The sequence below is a fragment of the Moschus berezovskii genome, chromosome 17 (assembly GCF_049115385.1).
Source record: "Moschus berezovskii isolate FMDL1 chromosome 17, NW_MosBer_1.0, whole genome shotgun sequence".
NCBI lineage: Eukaryota > Metazoa > Chordata > Mammalia > Artiodactyla > Moschidae > Moschus > Moschus berezovskii.
Window position 1 is genome coordinate 55,859,283 of NC_142476.1, and position 19,721 is coordinate 55,879,003.

The following is a 19,721-nucleotide window of genomic DNA, read 5'->3' on the forward strand; positions in this document are numbered from 1 at the left end:
AAACGAATTGCACCAGTCATGTGTCTGTGCAAGGACACTCGGCTGCCTGCTGAGCCCTCGGCTGCTCATCACACTAATTTGCATAATGATACCTCCGATCCAGTGTCTGGTGTTTCTCTGGGGTGATAATGACAACCTCCATTTGTCTGAAGTGTTAGAATTTACAAAGGCTTTGGCAGACCACAATTTGATGAGATTCTCACAACAATCTCATGGTGGTTATTATCTCTCATTTAACAGATAATGAAACAGGTTTGTCTAACTCAGTGGTCCTCAGCCAGAGATGAGTTTATCTCCCAGGGAACAGGTGGCAATGTGCAGGCATTTTTGGTTGTCACATGTTGCAGAGGCAAGATCTACTGACATCTACTCAATAGAGGCCAGGGATGCTGCACGACATCCCACAACATACAGGACAGAATCCCCAACAAGGAATCATTTGGCTCAAAGTATCAATAGTTCTGAGGCCGTGAAACTCTGCTCTAGTTTCATTTACTTGCAGAACCAGTATTCTAACCCACTTGTTTAGAGTCCTTGAGCCTCTGCTCTTTTGGGGATCTTGTGCCACCGCTTTCAGGTTTTATCACTACCTTGGTTAATATCATCTCTTGATTATGAGAAAAGGATTGATGATTTCATTGAAGTCCCCTTTGTGCCTTGAGCTAGCTATGAAAAATTAGGGCAAATGACTAATGCTTTCTGAACCTCATTTTCCTCAACCATAAAATGGTTATCCTAGATTAACCACTGGAAGATTAACTGGCCTGTCCAATGTGAAGCACGTGGTAGAGAATCCAACACACAGGAGATGCACTTCATTCTAGCCCTCCCAATCTTCTCTCCTTAACTTCGGCTCTTACTCTTTCTCTGCTGCCTCGTATACGAACATTTTTTTTTTTTTTTAACATTTTAGCTCTCAGAGTTAACTTCAAATGGAAAAAAGGTGGGTTCCATCACAGGAAAGCAAAGGATCACACAAAGAGAGACAAGCTGGAGGAAGAGGAGGACAGTCTGGGTGTGCCGGGGCTATTCAGACCTCCCTCAGATAAACTGGGAAGCTGATAACATTCTTTTTGGAGGGAAAATATGAATGGTTCAGGAGACACTCACCAGCTTTCCTGAGAATATGTATATAAGGACCCTGTGTGTAGCCAGGTGCTGCTAGTGGTAAAGAACCGGTCTGCCAGTGCAGGAGACATAAGAGATACGGGTTCAATCTCTGGGTCAGGAAGATCCCCTGGATGAGGGCATGGCAACCCACTCCAGTATTCTTGCCTGGAGAATCTCATGGACTGAGAAACCTGGCAATCTACAGTCCCTAGGGTGGCAAATAGTCAGACATGACTGAAGTGCCTTAGCACGCATTTAGCCACAAAGAACTGCATACATAGGAAGTCACTCCAGTTGGTAGAACTGTGGCCAAATCCTCATAATACACAGAAGTTAAAAGGGAAAAGAGTAAGTATGCAAAATTGGAATTCTCCAATAATTTCCAGTCCATATTTTAGGTTAAATATCTGTTCATCTGGGGCTATAACCTTCCTCTAGGCACTAGGAAGAGCCATGTCCTCTGCCCTTAATACCTTGTCCATGGAGCCAACAGGTTTTATGTATTAATAGTAGATTTAGATCAACTCTAGAGAGACACTGTATATATATACCGTTCTAACTGACAATGTTCCCTCATAGTTAAGTTGCAATTTAGGAGACCCTGGTTTGATTTCTGGGTCAAGAAGATCCACTGGAGAAGGGATAGGCTACCCTCTCCAGTATTCTTGGCTTCCCTTGTGACTCAGCTGGTAAAAAATTCTGCCTGCAATGTGGGAGGCCTGGGTTTAATCCCTGGGTTGGGAAGATCCCCTGGAGAAGGGAAAGGCTACCCACTCCAGTATTCTGGCCTGAAGAATTCCATGGACTGTATAGTCCATGGAGTTGCAAAGAGTCAGACTTGACTGAGCGACTTTCACTTTCAACTGACAACGTACAACAGGATCTGCTCTAGTCCTAAAAGTTGAAAAGTAATTCACTTGGAGGGAAGTGCTGATGCAAAGGCTAGTGTGGGGGTTCCCCATTGAGATCAGGGCAAACAGTGTATTCAGAATTTCTTAAGAATGAACTGTATCTCTGAGGAAGCTGCCAGGAAGGAACAGGTCCAGGCTTAGTCTGACCAGAGTGGCTACGGCTTTCCATAGCTTCCAGAAGAACTCAGCTTAGTAGCAAGTTTGGGTGAGGATGCAGAGAAATGAAACACTGGTAGAAATGTAAAATGGTGCAGTTACTGCATTGGAAAGCAGCTGGGTGATTCCTCAAAAAGTTAACAATAGTTACCAGATAGCCCCCAAACTCCTCTCTTAAGTACTCATCCAAGGGAAATAAAAACACATGGCCACACGAAAACTTGTATGTAAATATTCATAGCAGCAATGCTCATGGCCAAAAGCTGAAAACAACCCAAATGTCCATCAACTTATGATGGGTAAATATCATGTTGTATTGTCTATACAGTGGAATATTGTTTTTGGCAATAAAAATAAATGAAGTACTGACACGTGCTATAGCATGGAAGAAACTTGGGGGAAAGCACCCTAAGTAAAAGAACATCCATGAAAGAGCACACATTGAATGACTCCATTTACATGAAATGTCCAGATTAGACCAGTCCATAGACAGAATGTAAACTGGTGGCTACCAAGGGCTAAAGGGTTGAGGAAAAGCGGAGAGTGATTGCTAATGGTACAGCATTATAGAATTTCTTGTTGGATGATAAAAATATTCCAAAATTTATTGTGGTGATGGTGGTACAACTCTGTGAATATACTCAAAGCCATTGAACTATGTGCCTTAAATGGTGAAATGTCTGATGTATGAAGTGTATCTCAATAAAGATATTAGAAGAAGGAGGAGGAAGCAAAGAAAGGAGAAGAAAAAAAAAGGAAGAATCATCCAATCATTGGAATGCCATGGGCAGAGTCTCTCCTAAACATCTCAAGTCCATTACTACTAGGAAGTCAGAGATCCCAGTGGTTACACTGTGGGCTCTGGAACAAATATGAATGGTTTTGGTCAGATAGGCACTAGCATCACTATATTACTCCTTACCAAGTGACTCCTGAAATTTGGCTAGAGTTTTCTGAGATGACTTGTGTGCAGTGGTTCTCCAGTGGGCTTCTAAAATTGAATACTGTTGGGTCCCACCCCAGCGTGTCTGATTCAGTAGGTCTGGAGTAGGGCCAGAGAATCAGCCTGCCATGCAGGAGACCCTGGTTCAATTCCTGGGTCGGGAAGATCCTCTGGAGAAGGGATAGGCTACCCACTCCAGTATTCCTGGGCTTCTCTTGTGGCTCAGCTGGTAAAGAATCCACCTGCCATGCAGGAGACCTGGGTTGGGAAAATCCCCTGGAGAAGGGAAAGGCTACCCACTCCAGTATTCTGGCCTGGAGAATTCCATGGACTGTATAGTTCATGGGGTCACAAAGAGTCAGACATGACTGAATGACTTTTACTTCAACAGGGCCAGAGAATTTGAGCTACCAACAATTTTCCAATTGATGCTGATGTTGCGAGTCCTAGAACCACACTTTGAAAACTATTAATCTAATACTTCTCGAAGTTCCCCAGGGCTTACTGAGCATACTTTGCCAACAATAGCAGAAATTCATAATGTGAATTAGTTTGTGTGTGTTGTAATATTTATTTATTTGGCTGCACCAGGCCTTAAGTTGCGGCAAGTGATATCTTCTATCCTCCTTGTAGCATACGGAATCTTTAGTTGTGATACGTGGGATCTTGTTCTCTGACCAGGGATAGAACCCAGGTCCCCTGCATTGAGAGCATGGAGTCTTAGCCCCTGGACCACCAGGGAAGGCTCAGTGTGTGTTTGAATATTAATAACCTTATAAATATTTTTTTTGGAAATTATTTCTAAATGTTGATGTACTAGTGTAATTGGTAGCCTGCAGTTTTGATAAAATGATGAAAGGAATCACAGACTAGGACTCAAAAGATTTGGGGGTCATGACCTTCCAGTTCTAGGAATTTGAACCAACAAACTTTCTGACCACAGTTTTCTTACCTGTGGGGGAAAAAAAAATCACAATAATGTCTCACTACTATATAAGGATGCGAGAAAGATAATATAATAACCTAGGTGAAAATACATGGTGAACTGTACATGCATTAAACTTATATTCTTTTATTGCTTTTTTAAAAATTAATTTTTTGGAGTGTAGTTGCTTAACAATGTTGTGTTAGTTCTGCTGTACAGCAAAATGAATCAGTTATAGATTTCCTTCCCATTTACATCACCACAGAATAGAATTTCCTGTGCTATGCAACAGGTTCTCATTAGTTATCTATTTTATACATAGTAACGAGTTGACTCACTGGAAAAGACTCTGATGCTGGGAAGGATTGGGGGCGGGAGGAGAAGGGGACGACAGAGAATGAGGTGGCTGGATGGCATCACCGACTTGATGGACATGAGTTTGAGTGAACTCCGGGAGTTGGTGCTGGACAGGGAGGCCTGGCGTGCTGTGATTCATGGGGTCGCAAAGAGTCGGACACAACTGAGCGACTGAACTGAACTGAACTGGACTGAACTGAACCGAATGTATATATGTCAATCCCAATCTCCAAACTTACATTCTTTCTAAAAAAATTTTATTGGAATATAGCTTCTTTACAATGTTATATTAGTTTCTCCTGTACAGCGTGACCTTATTTACAAAGCAAAAATAGAGATACAGACGTAGAGAACAAATGCATGGATGCCAAAGCGGGATTTAGGGGGATGGGATAAATTGGGAGATTGGGGTTGATGTATATACGCTATTGATACTATGCGTAAACTTACATTCTTTCAACTGGTAGTATATAAGCAGTCTGTAGTACAGTCACACACAGTACAGTACATAGAAATGAACTACTGATATTTAGTGACATGGATGGATCTTGAAAACATTTCTAGTGAAAGGAATCAAACAAAAGATAGCATGTTGTATGATTCCATCTATGGAATATCCTAGAAAAGTCAAAACTCCAGTAACAGAAAGTAGTTCAGTGGTTACCAGTGGCTGAATATTGGGAAGGATTTGACTACCAAGGGGTATAAGGGAAATTGAGGGTTGAATGAACTATTCTATGTTTTGATTATGGTGCTGGATGAATGACTGTATGCTGAACACAGAAGAGATGAATTTTATTATACGTAAATTATACCTCATTAAAAAGAAAACATGGAAGGGAAAACCACCAAAGGATAAAATGTGAGTTTATTCAGATTAAATTCAGCCAAGAACAGTTTCTAGGTGTAGCTGAGTCCAGTTTCAGCAGCTCAGAAGGATGCTTAAGTGTAGAGATAATGTCCAGTTTATCTTTCCAGAGGCCCATAGTATATCCATATGTGACTTTAAAATTCTCAGAGTAGCTTGAAAATTTGGTATTCCATACTTATGTGTGTGCTCATTCATTCAGTCCCATCCAACTCTTTGTAGTTCTATGGGCTGCAGCCCTGCAGGCTCCTCTGTCCATGGACTTCTCTAGGCACGAATACTAAAGTGAATTACCATGCCCTCCTCCAGGGAATCTTCCTGACGCAGGGATCGAACCTGCGTCTCTTATGGCTCCTGCATTCAGTTCAGTTCAGTTCAGTCGCTCAGTTGTGTCCGACTCTTTGTGACCCCATGAATCACAGCATGCCAGGCCTCCCTGTCCAGCACCAACTCCCGGAGTTCACTCAAACTCATGTCCATCGAGTTGGTGATGCTGTCCAGCCATGCCATTCTCTGTCGTCCCCTTCTCCTCCTGCCCACAATCCCTCCCAGCATCAGAGTCTTTTCCAGTGAGTCAACTCATCGAATGAGGTGGCCAAAGTATTGCAGTTTCAGCTTTAGCATCAGTCCTTCCAATGAACACCCAGGGCTGATCTCCTTTAGAATGGACTGGTTGGATCTCCTTGCAGTCCAAGGGACTCTCAAGAGTCTTCTCCAACACCACAGTTCAAAAGCATCAATTCTTCAGTGATCAGCTTTCTTCACAGTCCAACTCTCACATCCATACATGACCACGGGAAAAACTATAGCCTTGACTAGATGGACCTTTGTTGGCAAAGTAATGTCTCTGCTTTTTAATATGCTATCTAGGTTGGTCATAACTTTCCTTCCAAGGAGTAAGTGTCTTTTAATTTCCTGGCTGCAGTCAGCATCCACAGTGATTTTGGAGCCCCCAAAAATAAAGTTTGACACTGTTTCCACTGTTTCCCCATCTACTGAAAAAACTGTTTGACTCCACTTATACCTTGAGCAGTCAAATTCATAGCATCAGAAAGTACTTTGTTAGCTGCCAGAGACCAGGGGGTGGGGACTGATATGATGAAGGGGAATGGGGAGTTAGTGTTTAATGGGAACAGAGTTTCAGTTTAGGAAAGTGAAAAATTTGGGAGATGGTTGTCGGTGAGATTTATACAGCAACGTGAATGTACTTGGTGCCACTGAACTATACAGTTAAATATGTTTAAAATAGTATGTTTTATATTATGTGACTTACCACACACACAGACACACACATACACACACACACACACACACACACAAAGAAAAACATTTTAAAAAGCAGGCATCCAGACTTACAGAAATCTAAATGATTTTGCTCCTTCATCTTATTATTTTCGTGCTTTGAAATCTCATTCTGCATATTTGTGTGGTCCTGGAAGGGTGGTTGGTGGTTTGAAGAATAAACACAGGGGGTTTGCTAGTGGTGGGTGGAGTGGGGGGCAGAGAGAGGTGAGGTGCTAAGAGAGGACAGACACACTGCTTTTATTCATGTGACGGTTTCTAAGGAGTGTGAAGCCATTTGCTTTTATAATCTAACTGCTAATTTTTTCCTTCTCTAGGAGTTTCTTCCATTTGCATGTTCCTTACATTTTCTTAGAATTCCACCTTAAAACAAACTGAATGTACTTATGGCCAATATTTCCGCGCCGAAAAGTTTTGCTTAAATGATGACACACTACAGTTGGAGCCTGCTCACCCACATCTGGAAGCCACATGTCAGCAGCAGCTGTATAAAACCAGCAGCCCAGCAGACACAGGGTGACATTTTTTGCCAGAAGCCCAGACGGCATGGACCTCACTCTTCTGTGGGTGCTTCTGCCACTGGTCACCGTGGCCTGGGGACAGTATGGTGACTATGGGTACGCCTATCATCAGTACCATGACTACAGTGATGATGGATGGGTGAATCTGAACCGGCAGGGCTTCAGCTACCAGTGTCCCCATGGGCAGGTGGTGGTGGCTGTGAGGAGCATCTTCAACAAGAAGGAAGGTTCTGACAGACAGTGGAACTACGCCTGCATGCCCACACCCCAGAGCCTGGGGGAGCCTACGGAGTGCTGGTGGGAGGAGATCAACAGGGCTGGAATGGAATGGTAAGAGCCAGCGCGCTGCACACGGCTGGTGATGCAGCAACATACCCCTCTCATTGGGGGAGGCTTGACCCTCAGGGAATAGAGCTCACTGGAGACTGGGCAAATCCTACCAGGATCCTTTCCATTGTATGCTCTGGGTGTGGCAGGGTCGATGCTGAGCAGACCACATTATAGGACAAAACCCCACGATGGGGCAGAGGGGTGTCCCTGGCAGATGGACTTCTCTGTGGCTCTCAGTTTTGTCCAGGGACTAGCATGGCTTTGTGAAACATTTACTAGTTTGCCAAAAGGTAAGTATAAAAACTGAAAGTCTTTTTGAAACTTTGTAGCAATTCTATTTTGCTGTGACATCCAAATGGCATTTTAGTATGGTAATAATGTATTCGGACTGTCTTACAAAAAAAGTATTGGTACCCAATAGATTGGGGAAGATACACAACAGAACCTTCACCTCAGTTTGAGAAATATTGATTTAAGGCTAATGAGTTGGGGAGAGGGGTCAAAGAAATTTAAGCCAAGAGAAGTGAAATGAAATAGCTTTTTGCCATCCCAATTAAATGTGCCCTTTCAGTTTTGAGTACCAAATTCCTTCTCTGTCTGCATTTAAAATGTATTTCATTGCTGGGAAATAGTTCATTGAAATCTTTCGGGAGAAGTCTTCTCATTCAATTGGGTTCTGCAATGGTTAATGACACAGAAATGGCCTGAGCCTGTGTCTCCACTGTGGCGTGTGACTGTCTCACACTAGTACTTGGTCAGAGCCCATCCCAGGAGCTGTGCACTGTGAGGCCAACTAGTCACAGCGGCCGGCATGCAGGCAAGGCCACTGAGTGGGTTGGAGGAGAGGGTGAAGGCAGACTCAGGGGGAGGCTGGCCTGGGGAGGAGGAAGCCTAGCTGGCTGGTTGCTGCTATGTTAACCTACTGAGGGTCTCCGTGGGCATGTGGTGGATTGGGGCTTCGGGGTGGTCAAGCACAAAATTCTGTCACTCCACCGGCACAGAGATGAGAAGTTAGGAGGAAAAGACTGATGGGTGGAGGAGCCAGGCAATAAAGAGGACTTCTAAGCAATAAAAACAGCTGTCATTGATTGCTTAACCCAACCAAGCACCATGCTGAGTGCTTTATGCGAATTATCTCATTTAATGCTCAAAACAAATCTGTAAGTCACTTTATAGGTAGATAAACTGCTGTCTAGAGATCAGGGGTTTCCTCAACTGGAAAATGGTCGATCCAGGATTTGGATCCAGCGATTCTCAGTTCCAGAGCATAAGTACTTAGCCATGGTGACGGGCTACTTGAGAGTCTGCTGCCCCACTTCATGGGCTCAGTCAACATGGGTCAGGATGGTAGGGACTGGACTCAGGGCAGTTCTTCATCCTGAGGAGAGAGGGCTCTGTAAGATGACAGCAGAAGCTAGTCCTGGAGGGATGGGGTCAGCTTGATTACTGCCAGGACTGAGGAGGGGCTCAGCCAGCCTGCAAAAGGGTTGGGGATAACGGTTCACAGCTGCAGGTGGGGGCCCCTTTATCAGGTCTTATTCATCCATCCCCACTGCCTCCAGCAAGTATATTTAATTATCTAAAACCCTTCCAGACAGATGGCTGACTCAGAGTCCAGCCTCACCTCAATGACAGTCTCCAGTGGCTTCCCGTAGGCAGGCCATTGCCTGGCACAGAGCCTGGGAATGACCTAATTACAACTGTCTGTCTAGTCCTCCAATTTAGGGGACCAGTAGATGGGTGGGCCCCCTTTTAGAGCCACACAAAATAGAACTCAGATGATTTTTTAAATCCTAAAGGAAGAACCCTGGACTCTGAATCAGGAGGCCTGGACTTGAATCCTGCTTCTGAAGACAACTTGCCTGGTGACCTTGGACCACGGGGTCAGCTCTCTAGGCTCCCACCTCATTTGGAAAATGAGCAGTTATACTGCCTAATCTAGTAGGGCTCCAAGGCTCCTACTTGGCTCTGAAAATACAGCTGGATTGTTCTTTCATTCTGTTTATCTTTGTGTTTATCCCTGCTAGGGAGAGAAGGCAAATTGTGTTTAGTTTCAAACTTGCCAACGTGTGACTGGTTTGTCATTAACTCCCAAACTATTTGAAGAAAAGCACGAGAGGGAGTGCAAATTATATGAATTTTTTGGCCAATGGGAATCAAATGAGAAGCTGATAGACACAATCTCTCTTTCACCTTCACTTCCTCCACGTCTTTGATTGTGCAGAGTCAAATGATTTTTTTTCCTTTTCCCCTTTCTACTCTCTGTCTTCTCTGTCTCCTCCTCCATTAATCACACAGTTTAAAAAAACAAAATGTACAAACGAGAAACAGTAGGACTCAGCTGCCCCAGGACTGATCCCGATTACCCTAGAGGCATTTTTGTTATATGATTATTGCTTTTAGTTTAGTCTCCTAGTCTCAGTGAAAAAATCAGAAGGAGAGAAATTTTTCATAAACTGGGGCGCAATTATATCTTCCAGTTGACTGCAGGTTCTTAATCTGTTCTGGGGTAAGAGTTGATAGTTTTGTGCAATATGGCTGCCTTGTATAACTACATTTGCTTGCAAGCTTAGTTTTAAAGGGGGTGGGGGAGTCTCAAACACAGATAGGACAAAAATACATAGGATCTTCTGCTGCTGCTAAGTCACTTCAGTCGTGTCCGACTCTGTGCGACCCCATGGACGGCAGCCCACTAGTCTCCGCCATCCCTGGGATTCTCCAGGCAAGAACACTGGAGTGGGTTGCCATTTCCTTCTCCAACGTGTGAAAGTGAAGTTGCTCAGTCTTGTCCGACTAGTAGCGACCCCATGGACTGTAGCCCACCAGGCTCCTCTGTCCATGGGATTTTCTAGGCAAGAGTACTGGAGTGGCTTGCCATTGCCTTCTCCGAGGATCTTCTAAAGACCCTTTTTAATTGGAGCACAGTCTTTAAAAAGTGCTTCCATCATGGCTGAGTTGACTTGTAACACAGCTGTTTGCTAGGGCTTCTCTATTGAAAAATCACTTCTTCAGATGTCAGATTCTGAAGTGTGCATGCTGGCTCCCACTTAAAATGGCTTGGAGGCTTTACCTTGATTCTATGAGTGGCATTTTGCCATCTCAGAGCATGCCCTAGTTGTTCTCAGGGACTCTTCTCAAACTTGGGTTGACCCAGGCTGTAGGACATGTGGATCCCATGTGGAACAGTTCAGTTCAGTTCAGTTCAGTCGCTCAGTCGTGTCCAACTCTCCGCGACCCCATGAATCAAGGTGAAGCTAAAATTCGTTAGTAAGGCTGAGTTGGAGTGTGGTCGAAGGAGCTCTGGTTTTAGAATCAGGAAACTTTTCCTATCATCTCTGAGCTCTGTGGTCTTGGGCGTTCAGTTTCTCATTCTGGAAAAAAAGAAAAAAATGTGTAATACCCATATTGCAAGCTGTTAGGGAGAGGTACTGTGATGCTCACAAGCCAAAGTGTGGGAGAACGCTAACACAAATCTAAAACAAATTCCTGGCACATCATGGGCAGTCAACAAAGGTTTTGTGAATCTGTAATTTGACCAGGCTGATTAAAGAGACGAGTCAGCTTTACATGGAGTCTGAATTCAGAAGAACATTCAGTCTCCTGGCATTTGCTTTTTTCCCAGGCCCTCAAAGAATTCCCAAGAAGATATTTCAAAATGGCAGCTTGTTTTGGAGCTGACTATTTGAATTTATGAATTCACCAAAGATAAGCCATGTGATGGACAAGAGGAAACCACATTACTTGCACCACATTCCAAAATCATGGGCTGCTCCAAAAGCATATCTACTATTAGTATAAATTTTGGCAGTTTTGTCCTTGGCTATAAAGTACAGGCATATGAGTCAGCCTGTTAAGCTGAAGTAGCCATAGATAAAGGTTCCACCTCAAAAATATAAGAAGAGGTTGCAATAGCATACCCAGCACAGTAAATGCCATTGTCATCTTTTAAATAAAAGCTGTCAGTGAACCAAGAATAATGACAGTTACCCAGAGAACTTCCTAAAGATCATCACAAGGAGTCAGTAGGTCATCCCATCAGTGTTAAACAATCATGAGGAACTTCATCAGTGTCAGAGGGGAGAAGAGTAGCAGAGTCAAGATCATTACAACACAAATGAGTGGTGCGAGGAACAGTTAGCCAAAGGACTTCTTATGAGGTGAGGCAGCTGACTGAGAAATGTTCACTGTGATGAGAATTCAGGAGAGCTTCTACTCAGGTACAAAAATGGTTAAATGGTTCTGGACAAACCTCCACTCTCAGTCTTTGAGTTTTCTCCTCAGTAAAATAGGAGAATCGGGATCCCCTGTGGCTCAGATGGTAAAGAGTCTGCCTATAAGTGGGACACCTGGGTTCAATCCCAGGTCAGGAAGATGCCCTGGAGAAGCGAATGGCTACCCACTCCAATATTCTTGCCTGGAGAACCCCATGGACAGAGGAGCCTGGTGGGCTACAGTCCATAGGGTTGCGAAGAGTTGGACATGACTGAGCGACTAACATAACACATAGGGACTAGTATAAGGGACAATGAGGCATTGAGCCTTATAATCTAATATGATTTTTATGCTTTGAAAGGCTTCTTTACTTATAGGATATAGATTAATTCTGAGAAGAGGTTTTAAGGGATCTGTTCGAACCTTGATGTGCAGTGGGCTGTGAATTTTCCTGATATCAGTTGGAGATTTTGCCACAAAGAGGGTGGTAATTGATTCAGTAGAAGCAGATGATCAGTTGTTTCCAGAATCAGCTCTAGTACCATCAAAAGCAAAACAATTAAATGTCAAAGAGTCACTTAATTCACCTGGTTGGCTGCTTTGATGACTACTGTCAAATTCTAGAATTATTTTCTCCTTTTGGAAAAAGTCCTGTATATTTCTCTGGCTTTTCTGGTGGCCCAATGGTAAAGAAACCACCTGCCAATGAGGGAGACAGAGGTTCAATCACTGGGTCAGGAAGATCCCCTGGAGAAGGAAATAGCAACCCACTCCAGTATTCTTTCCTGGAAAACCCCATAGACAGAGATGCCTGGTGGGCTACAGTTCAACAGGTCACAGAGAGTCAGACATGACTTAATGACTGAGCGTGCACTCGTGCCTGTATACTTCTCTAAGAAGTCTTCACCTAATAAATGGAAGGGAAAAGAAACTAAGGGAAACTGTTATGTGCCTCTTAAAAGGCCTAAGCAAAAGGGAATATATTCAGAGACAGAAACCTCATGAGGTTTATTAGAGACTTCCCACTATTTGAATTGTTTTAGTACTATAAGGCAAGGGCTGATTTAAGTAGTGTAGTTGAGTACCTGGAACATGGCTCCAGTGTCAGTTAGAACTGGAAGAGATTCACCCCCAACCTGGACAAATTTTCTTCAAGTCATTAAGAGGGATGATTGGGACAAGCTCCTTTTTCCCAGGAGTCCAGTCACTGAGGACTGGGAGAATGTTGGAAAGGTTGATTAAAGGGCTGAAGGCAACTAAAGCCCTTAAATTTGTAGCAAATTATTTTCCAATGTCCTGACTTTTTGCAAAAATAACAGAAATTTAGGGGAGGGGGTTCACTTAGGGGCCTTCACTTGCTGAAGTTAAAGATTAAGAATTTTGGCAGTCATCCTTTTAGGTGACTCATCTAAAGTAAGAGAGTGCTGGTTTATTAGGTTAACTGAGTCTGGAGTGGACACAGTTTCCATGCTAGTTCTTTTTACTAGAAGGGAGAGGTCCTGGATCAGCCTGTTACTAAACATAGAGTGTAGAGCTACCCAAATGGAATCAACATCTGGAGAAAGATCAGAATTTGCTTTAAAAATAACCTGAAGTCAGTTTTAATAGTCATAAACACATTCGTCAAATTTTTGTGTGCCAGCCTGAATTTTGTTCCAATCAACAGGCTTTAGAAAAGCCCTTGCAATAACTCAATGAATATGCCTAGGGATTGCCTGAGCCTGAACACATAGTAAGTGCGGGTCTCACAGTTGTAATTCTAGAGACCTTTCAGGATTTTCTGTATTAGCTATTTTCATTTGAATTTGGGCATTGTCTTCACTGACAAGCATATGAACTGGCTGATATATGTTGAAGAAACCAGGTTGATAAGTTTGAATGACTAAAGTACTCAGCAAATCTACAAGGATCTTCAATTACTTTGGGAAAAAGTTTGACCGTGGCTTGCAGTTCAGCTTTAGTCCAGGAAATATTAGAGATTAAGGGTTGAGCCTCTGGGTCCCCAAAAGGCTTAATTTGAAAGGGAGAGTTTCTGATCAGTTCAGAGGAAAAGGGAATGGGAAGACCTTCAGAGAAAAGAGGAAGTCTGGCCAGAGAATCAGTATTGGGGGGATGGGGGTCTATAGGAGATATAGGGGCTTCCCCAGGGCCTCAGCGGTAAAGAATCCACCTGCAAGGCAGGAGTCACAGGAGATGCCTGACTGATCCCTTGGTCAGGAAGATCCCTGGAGGAGGGCATGCCAACCCACTCCAGTATTCTTGCTTGGAGAATCCGATGGACAGAGGAGCCTCGTGGGCTACAGCCCATGGGGTCACAAAGAGTCAGACACACTTGAAGGGATTTAGCATGCAAACACATACAGGAGGTGTAGATGGCAAAATAGAGAAGGAGAAAGATATCACTGAAAGTGGGCCCTGAGCAGGGTGTGCCGAAGGAGAGAGACAAGGTGGTCCAGAGGTGGAGTGAGAGACAGAGAAGCTGAGGAAGAAGAGCCCGAGCCTTTGGGAACCATGTTATCTTTCTTTAAACATTTTCCTCGCTCAATCTTAACATTTTACTTTGCAGAGATGCAATTTTAGTCTCCTGATAATATTTGGAAGCCTCAAAATACCCATCAGAATAGGCTTTTCACTTAGCTTTGGAAAATTTAGAGTGATGGTTGTCCAATTTGGTTTTGAGAAAAGTATGCTTAGGGATTTCAAAAGTTCACCCACAATGGTCATTGGTTTTCTAAATTTCCTTTGATTAGGTCAATCCAATTTAGTTAGACATGAAGAATAACCTTGGTTTTCAAACATAAAATGGACCAGGATTGCTGTAGGCAAGGGGTACCCTCAAAATATTTAAATAACTGGGATCCTATTTTCTCAGAGCTGTTTTCTCTCAAGTAAGAGAATTATTTTCAAACAACTTAGCTCGAATAGCCCACACTGCATGCAGGTCTAGTATCAGCCAGTTCTAAGACAGCAGTCTGGCCCCAAGAGAGACAGGAAGCTACTCAGCATACTTCCAAAAAGACAGCCCCCCTTCTCCGAGGAATGGGCTGATGGCCAGCCAGTTCCAGCTGCATCAGTCTGATTTCAAAAATTGAGTTAAAGTGCCAAGTGAATATTCTCATACGGGAACAAGATCTTAACCGGAAAAGATGAAACATTAAAACAGATCCTGAATAAAACCTGGAAAGCTTCAAAGTGCAACGAGGGTGAAGCTCAGATCCAGGAGACAGATTTGCTTAAAAATCTCAGGGTCAGTTAGAAAAGCAGTGAGCATCAAGTTCAATGTGGGTACCAAATCTGTTTGCTCACAAGCCTCAAAGTGATCAAGGATCTTCACTGGATCCCCCAATGGAACACCAAAATGTTGACCTAAAATAAATAGACTGCCAGTTATATCTCCAGAAAACAATGTGTTTAACTGGGATGAGCAAACAATTACAATTTGGAGTCTACAGCCATGGTGAGGCATGTGCAAGTCCCCACAAAATGGAGAGAACACTTTTGTGGGGGTAAAAGGAATTGGAAGGGCTACAGTAAACATAGAGTCCATGGGTTTTCATTGGCTCCCTTGTGACAAACTCTCATTGGCTGAGCAGCATCACAGGGTATGAGAGCTCCCCCTTCTGGTCCATCTCCTGATTCTATTTAATTGAGATTTCTATTTAATTTTTTACCAGTAGGAACTCAGTTTTCCACAGTGTAATTCTAATCGAGACCAACGTCCTGTCTAGTAAAGAGCAGTCCTTCCGGATTCATTATGCTGGTCATTAAGTACACACTGCGCTCACCTGGCTTTCCCAGATCAGCTCCTCTGCACCAATGTCTTTCACCCTCTGCTTCCCAATCTGCTTTATGTTTCTTGTGGTGCACTTGTCCTTACCTGGTTTGTATTTTTATAGTTTGTTCCCTTCAAAATATAAGCTTCATGAATGTAAGGATTTTGTCTCATTCACCACTGTATAGAATATTTTTCAGCACTAGAATAATACTGGCACATTGTGGGACCCACTAAATTGTAGTGAAATATCAAATAAGACTGGTTAGGGACTTCTTTGACAATCAGTCGTTAAGAATCTACCTTCCAATGCTGGGGGTATGGATTCGATCCCTAGTTGGGAGCTAAGATCTCACATGCCTAATGGTCAAAAAACCAGAACATAAACAGCAAGAGCAATGTTGTAACAAATTCAATAAAGACTTTAAAATGGTTCACATTAAAAAAAAAAAAACCCTAAAAAAAGGCTAGTTAGTTCATTGAGCAGCCCAAATCCCAGCCAATGTCCTCAGTGTCCTCGGCAAAGAAGCCTGTAGATCTTCCTGCACAGGAAACCACTTTGGTTACATTTTAAAATCATTTTAAATATCAATAACCTCAGATATGCAGATGATACCACCCTTATGGCAGAAAGTGAAGAGGAACTAAAAAGCCTCTTGATGAAAGTGAAAGAGGAGACTGAAAAAGTTGGTTTGAAGCTCAATATTCAGAAAACTAAGATCATGGCATCTGGTCCCATCACTTCATGGAAAATCGATGGGGAAACATTGGAAACAGTGTCAGACTTTATTTTTGGGGGCTCCAAAATCACTGTGGATGCTGATTGCAGCCATGAAATTAAAAGACGCTTACTCCTTGGAAGGAAAGTTATGACCAAACTAGGTAGCATATTAAAAAGCAGAGACATTACTTTGCCAACCAAGGTCCATCTAGTCAAGGCTATGGTTTTACCAGTGGTCATGTATGGATGTGAGAGTTGGACTGTGAAGAAAGCTGATCGCCGAAGAATCGATGCTTTTGAACTGTGGTGTTGGAGAAGACTCTTAGAGTCCCTTGGACTGCAAGGAGATCCAACTAGTCCATTCTAAAGGAGATCAGTCCTGGGTATTCACTGGAAGGACTGATGCTGAAGCTGAAACTCCAGTACTTTGGCCACCTCATGAGACGAGTTGACTCACTGGAAAAGACTCTGATGCTGGGAGGGATTGGGGGCAGGAGGAGAAGGGGACAACAGAGAATGAGATGGCTGGATGGCATCACCGACTTGATGGACATGAGTTTGAGTGAACTCCGGGAATTGGTGATAGACAGGGAGGCCTGGCGTGCTGTGATTCATGGGGTCGCAAAGAGTCGGACATGACTGAGCGACTGAACTGAACTAAACTGAACTGATATTGTAGTAAAGCTGATTTACAATGTGTTAGTTTCAGATGTACAGCAAAGTGATTCAATTACATATATATATATAGATAGATACATTTTTCTCAATTTTTTTTCCATATAGGTAATTACAGGATACTGAGTAAATAGATGGGGAAACAGTGGAAACAGTGTCAGACTTTATTTTTGGGGGCTTCAAAATCACTGCAGATGCTGATTGCAGCCAGGAAATTAAAAGACGCTTACTCCTTGGAAGGAAAGTTATGACCAATCTAGATAGCATATTAAAAAACAGAGACATTATTTTGCCAACAAAGGTCCGTCTAGTCAAGGCTATGGTTTTTCCCGTGGTCATGTATGGATGTGAGAGTTAGACTGTGAAGAAAGCTGATCGCTGAAGAATTTATACTTTTGAACTGTGGTGCTGGAGAAGACTCTTGAGTGTCCCTTGGACTGCAAGGAGATCGAACCAGTCCATTCTAAAGGAGATCAATCCTGGGTGTCCATTGGAAGGACTGATGCTAAAGCTGAAACTGCAATACTTTGGCCACCTCATGCGACGAGTTGACTCACTGGAAAAGAGTCTGATGCTAGGAAGAATTGGGGGTGGGAGGAGATGGGGATGACAGAGAATGAGATGACTGGATGGCATCACCGACTCTGTGGACATGAGTTTGAGTGAGCTCCGGGAGGTGAAGAACAGGGAGGCCTGGCGTGCTTTGATTCATGGGGTCACGGAGAGTCGGACACGACTGAGCGACTGAACTGAACTAAGTAGAGGTCCCTGTGCTATACAGTAGATCCTTGTTGATTATCTATTTTATTACAGTAGAGTTTATGTTAACCACAGACTCCTAATTTACCTCCTCTCCCCACTACATCAATACAATGGAATACTACTCAGCCATGAAAAAGAATGAACTTATGCCATTTGCTGGAACATGGAGGAACCTAAAGATGATCATACTAAGTAAAGTAAGTCAGACAGAGAAAGACAAATAACATATGATATCACTGATATGTGTAACCTAAAAAAAAATGATACAAATGAACTTCTTTACAAAACAGAAACAAATTTACAGACTTCAAAAACAAAGGTGAGAGTGAAGCAATTGAAAAAGCAATGACACAGGTAAGACGTATAAGTGCTATTACCCTAATTCTAATTGATATGGTGCTCTATAATTTATAAAATATTCCTCATTCACTTGCCTATTTATTCACTACCAAATACTTATTATCACAAACTTTGCCAGACTCCAGGAATATGAAGATGAATAACATACAGTCTATGTCCCTGAGTTACTCATGGTCTAATCTTATTTGAGCTTCACAATAATACTGCAAGGCAAAATTACTATTGCGTTGGTCAAAAAGTTCATTCAGTTTTTTCCAGAAGATGTCTCTGGTAGTGCTTAGTTGTTTTTAACTTCACTTGAAAAAATTTTGCTAGGCTGTATTGTAACAGCTATCGTATCAGTGTGGATTTTTTAAAAACATCAAAATTGGTAAATTTCTGTTCAGCAATTTTAATATTGAAGATGGAAGAAGTAAAGCAACATTTTGGCATATTATGCTTTATGATTTCATGAAAGGCAAAAAAAGCAGCTAAAATGGGAAAAAAACAAGATTTGTGCAGTGTATGGAGAAGGTGCTGTGACTGATTGAACATGTCAAAAGTATTTGTGAAGTTTTGTGCTGAAGATTTCTCACAGGACATTGCTCCATGGTCAAGTGGACGGGTTGAATTTGATAGTGATCAAATTGAGACATTAGTTGAGAACAATCAATGCTATACCGTGTGGAAAATAATCGACATACTCAAAATATCGAAATCAAGTGTTGAGAATCATTTGCATCAGCATGGTTATGTTAATCGCTTTGATGTTCCATGGAAGTTAAATGGAAAAAAAAAACCAACAACCTTCTTGGCAGTATTTCCTCATACAATTCTCTACTTAGGCATAACTCAACATTCCGTTTTTAAAACAAATTGTTATGGGAGATGAAAAGTGGGTACTGTACAATAATGCAGAACAGAAGAGATAATGAGCAATTAAAATGAAAAACCACCAACCGCACCAAAGCCCAGTCTTCATCCAAAGAAGCTGATGATGTATATATGGTGAGGTTAGAAGGAAGTCCTCTACTCTGAGCTCCTTCTGGAAAAACAAATGACTAATTTCAACAAGTACTGCTACCAGTTAGACCAACTGAAAGCACCACTTGACAGAAAGTGTCTGGACTTAGTCAACAGAAAACCCATTATCTTCTATCAGGAGACTGAAAGACTGCATGTTTCTTTGATGATCAGGCAAAAGCTGTTACAGCCTGGCTGGAAAGTTCTGATTCATTCCCATATCCACCAGCCATTGTACCTTGAGATTTCTGTTTACTTCAGTCTTTACAAAATTCTCCTAATGGAAGAATTTTCAGCTCCCTGCAAGATTGTAGAAGGCACCTAGAACAATTCTTGGCCCAGGTGTAGCCTCTCCATCCATTTAATTGCAAATGTTTATGATAACAGTAATAGTAACAACCACTACCTTTTCTGTCTTTTCATAACATACTTTGTATCAGGCTCTGGGGTAGACACTTGACATATAACATCTCTTGAATCTTCATGCAATACTATCAGGCTTGAAGTTGTCATCCCCATTTTGTGGCTGTGCTGTGCTATACTGTGCTTAGTTGCTCAGTCATGTCTGACTCTTTGCGACTCCATGGACTCCAGCCCACCAGGCTCCTCTGTTCATGGGGGTTCTCCAGGCAAGAATACTGAAGTGTTGTCATGCCCTCTCCAGGGGATCTTCCCAACTCAGGGATCGAATTCAGGTCTCCTGCATTGCAGGCAAATTCTTTACTGCCTGAGCTACCAGGGAAGCCCCCATTTTTGTGGAAGTAGGCATAAACATCCGCAGAAAGAACAAGATG

General features: G+C 42.7%; 1 protein-coding gene across 1 annotated transcript in view; it reads left to right on the plus strand.

Moving 5' to 3' along the window:
• Positions 1–7,080: 7,080 nt before the first annotated feature.
• Positions 7,081–19,721, plus strand: part of DPT (dermatopontin) — a 35,172-nt gene continuing 22,531 nt past the window's right edge. Inside the window, exon 1 of the mRNA XM_055419698.2 lies at positions 7,081–7,423. Coding sequence (XP_055275673.2) covers positions 7,119–7,423 — 305 coding nt within the window. The 5' untranslated portion in view covers positions 7,081–7,118. The remainder of the gene's footprint in view (positions 7,424–19,721) is intronic.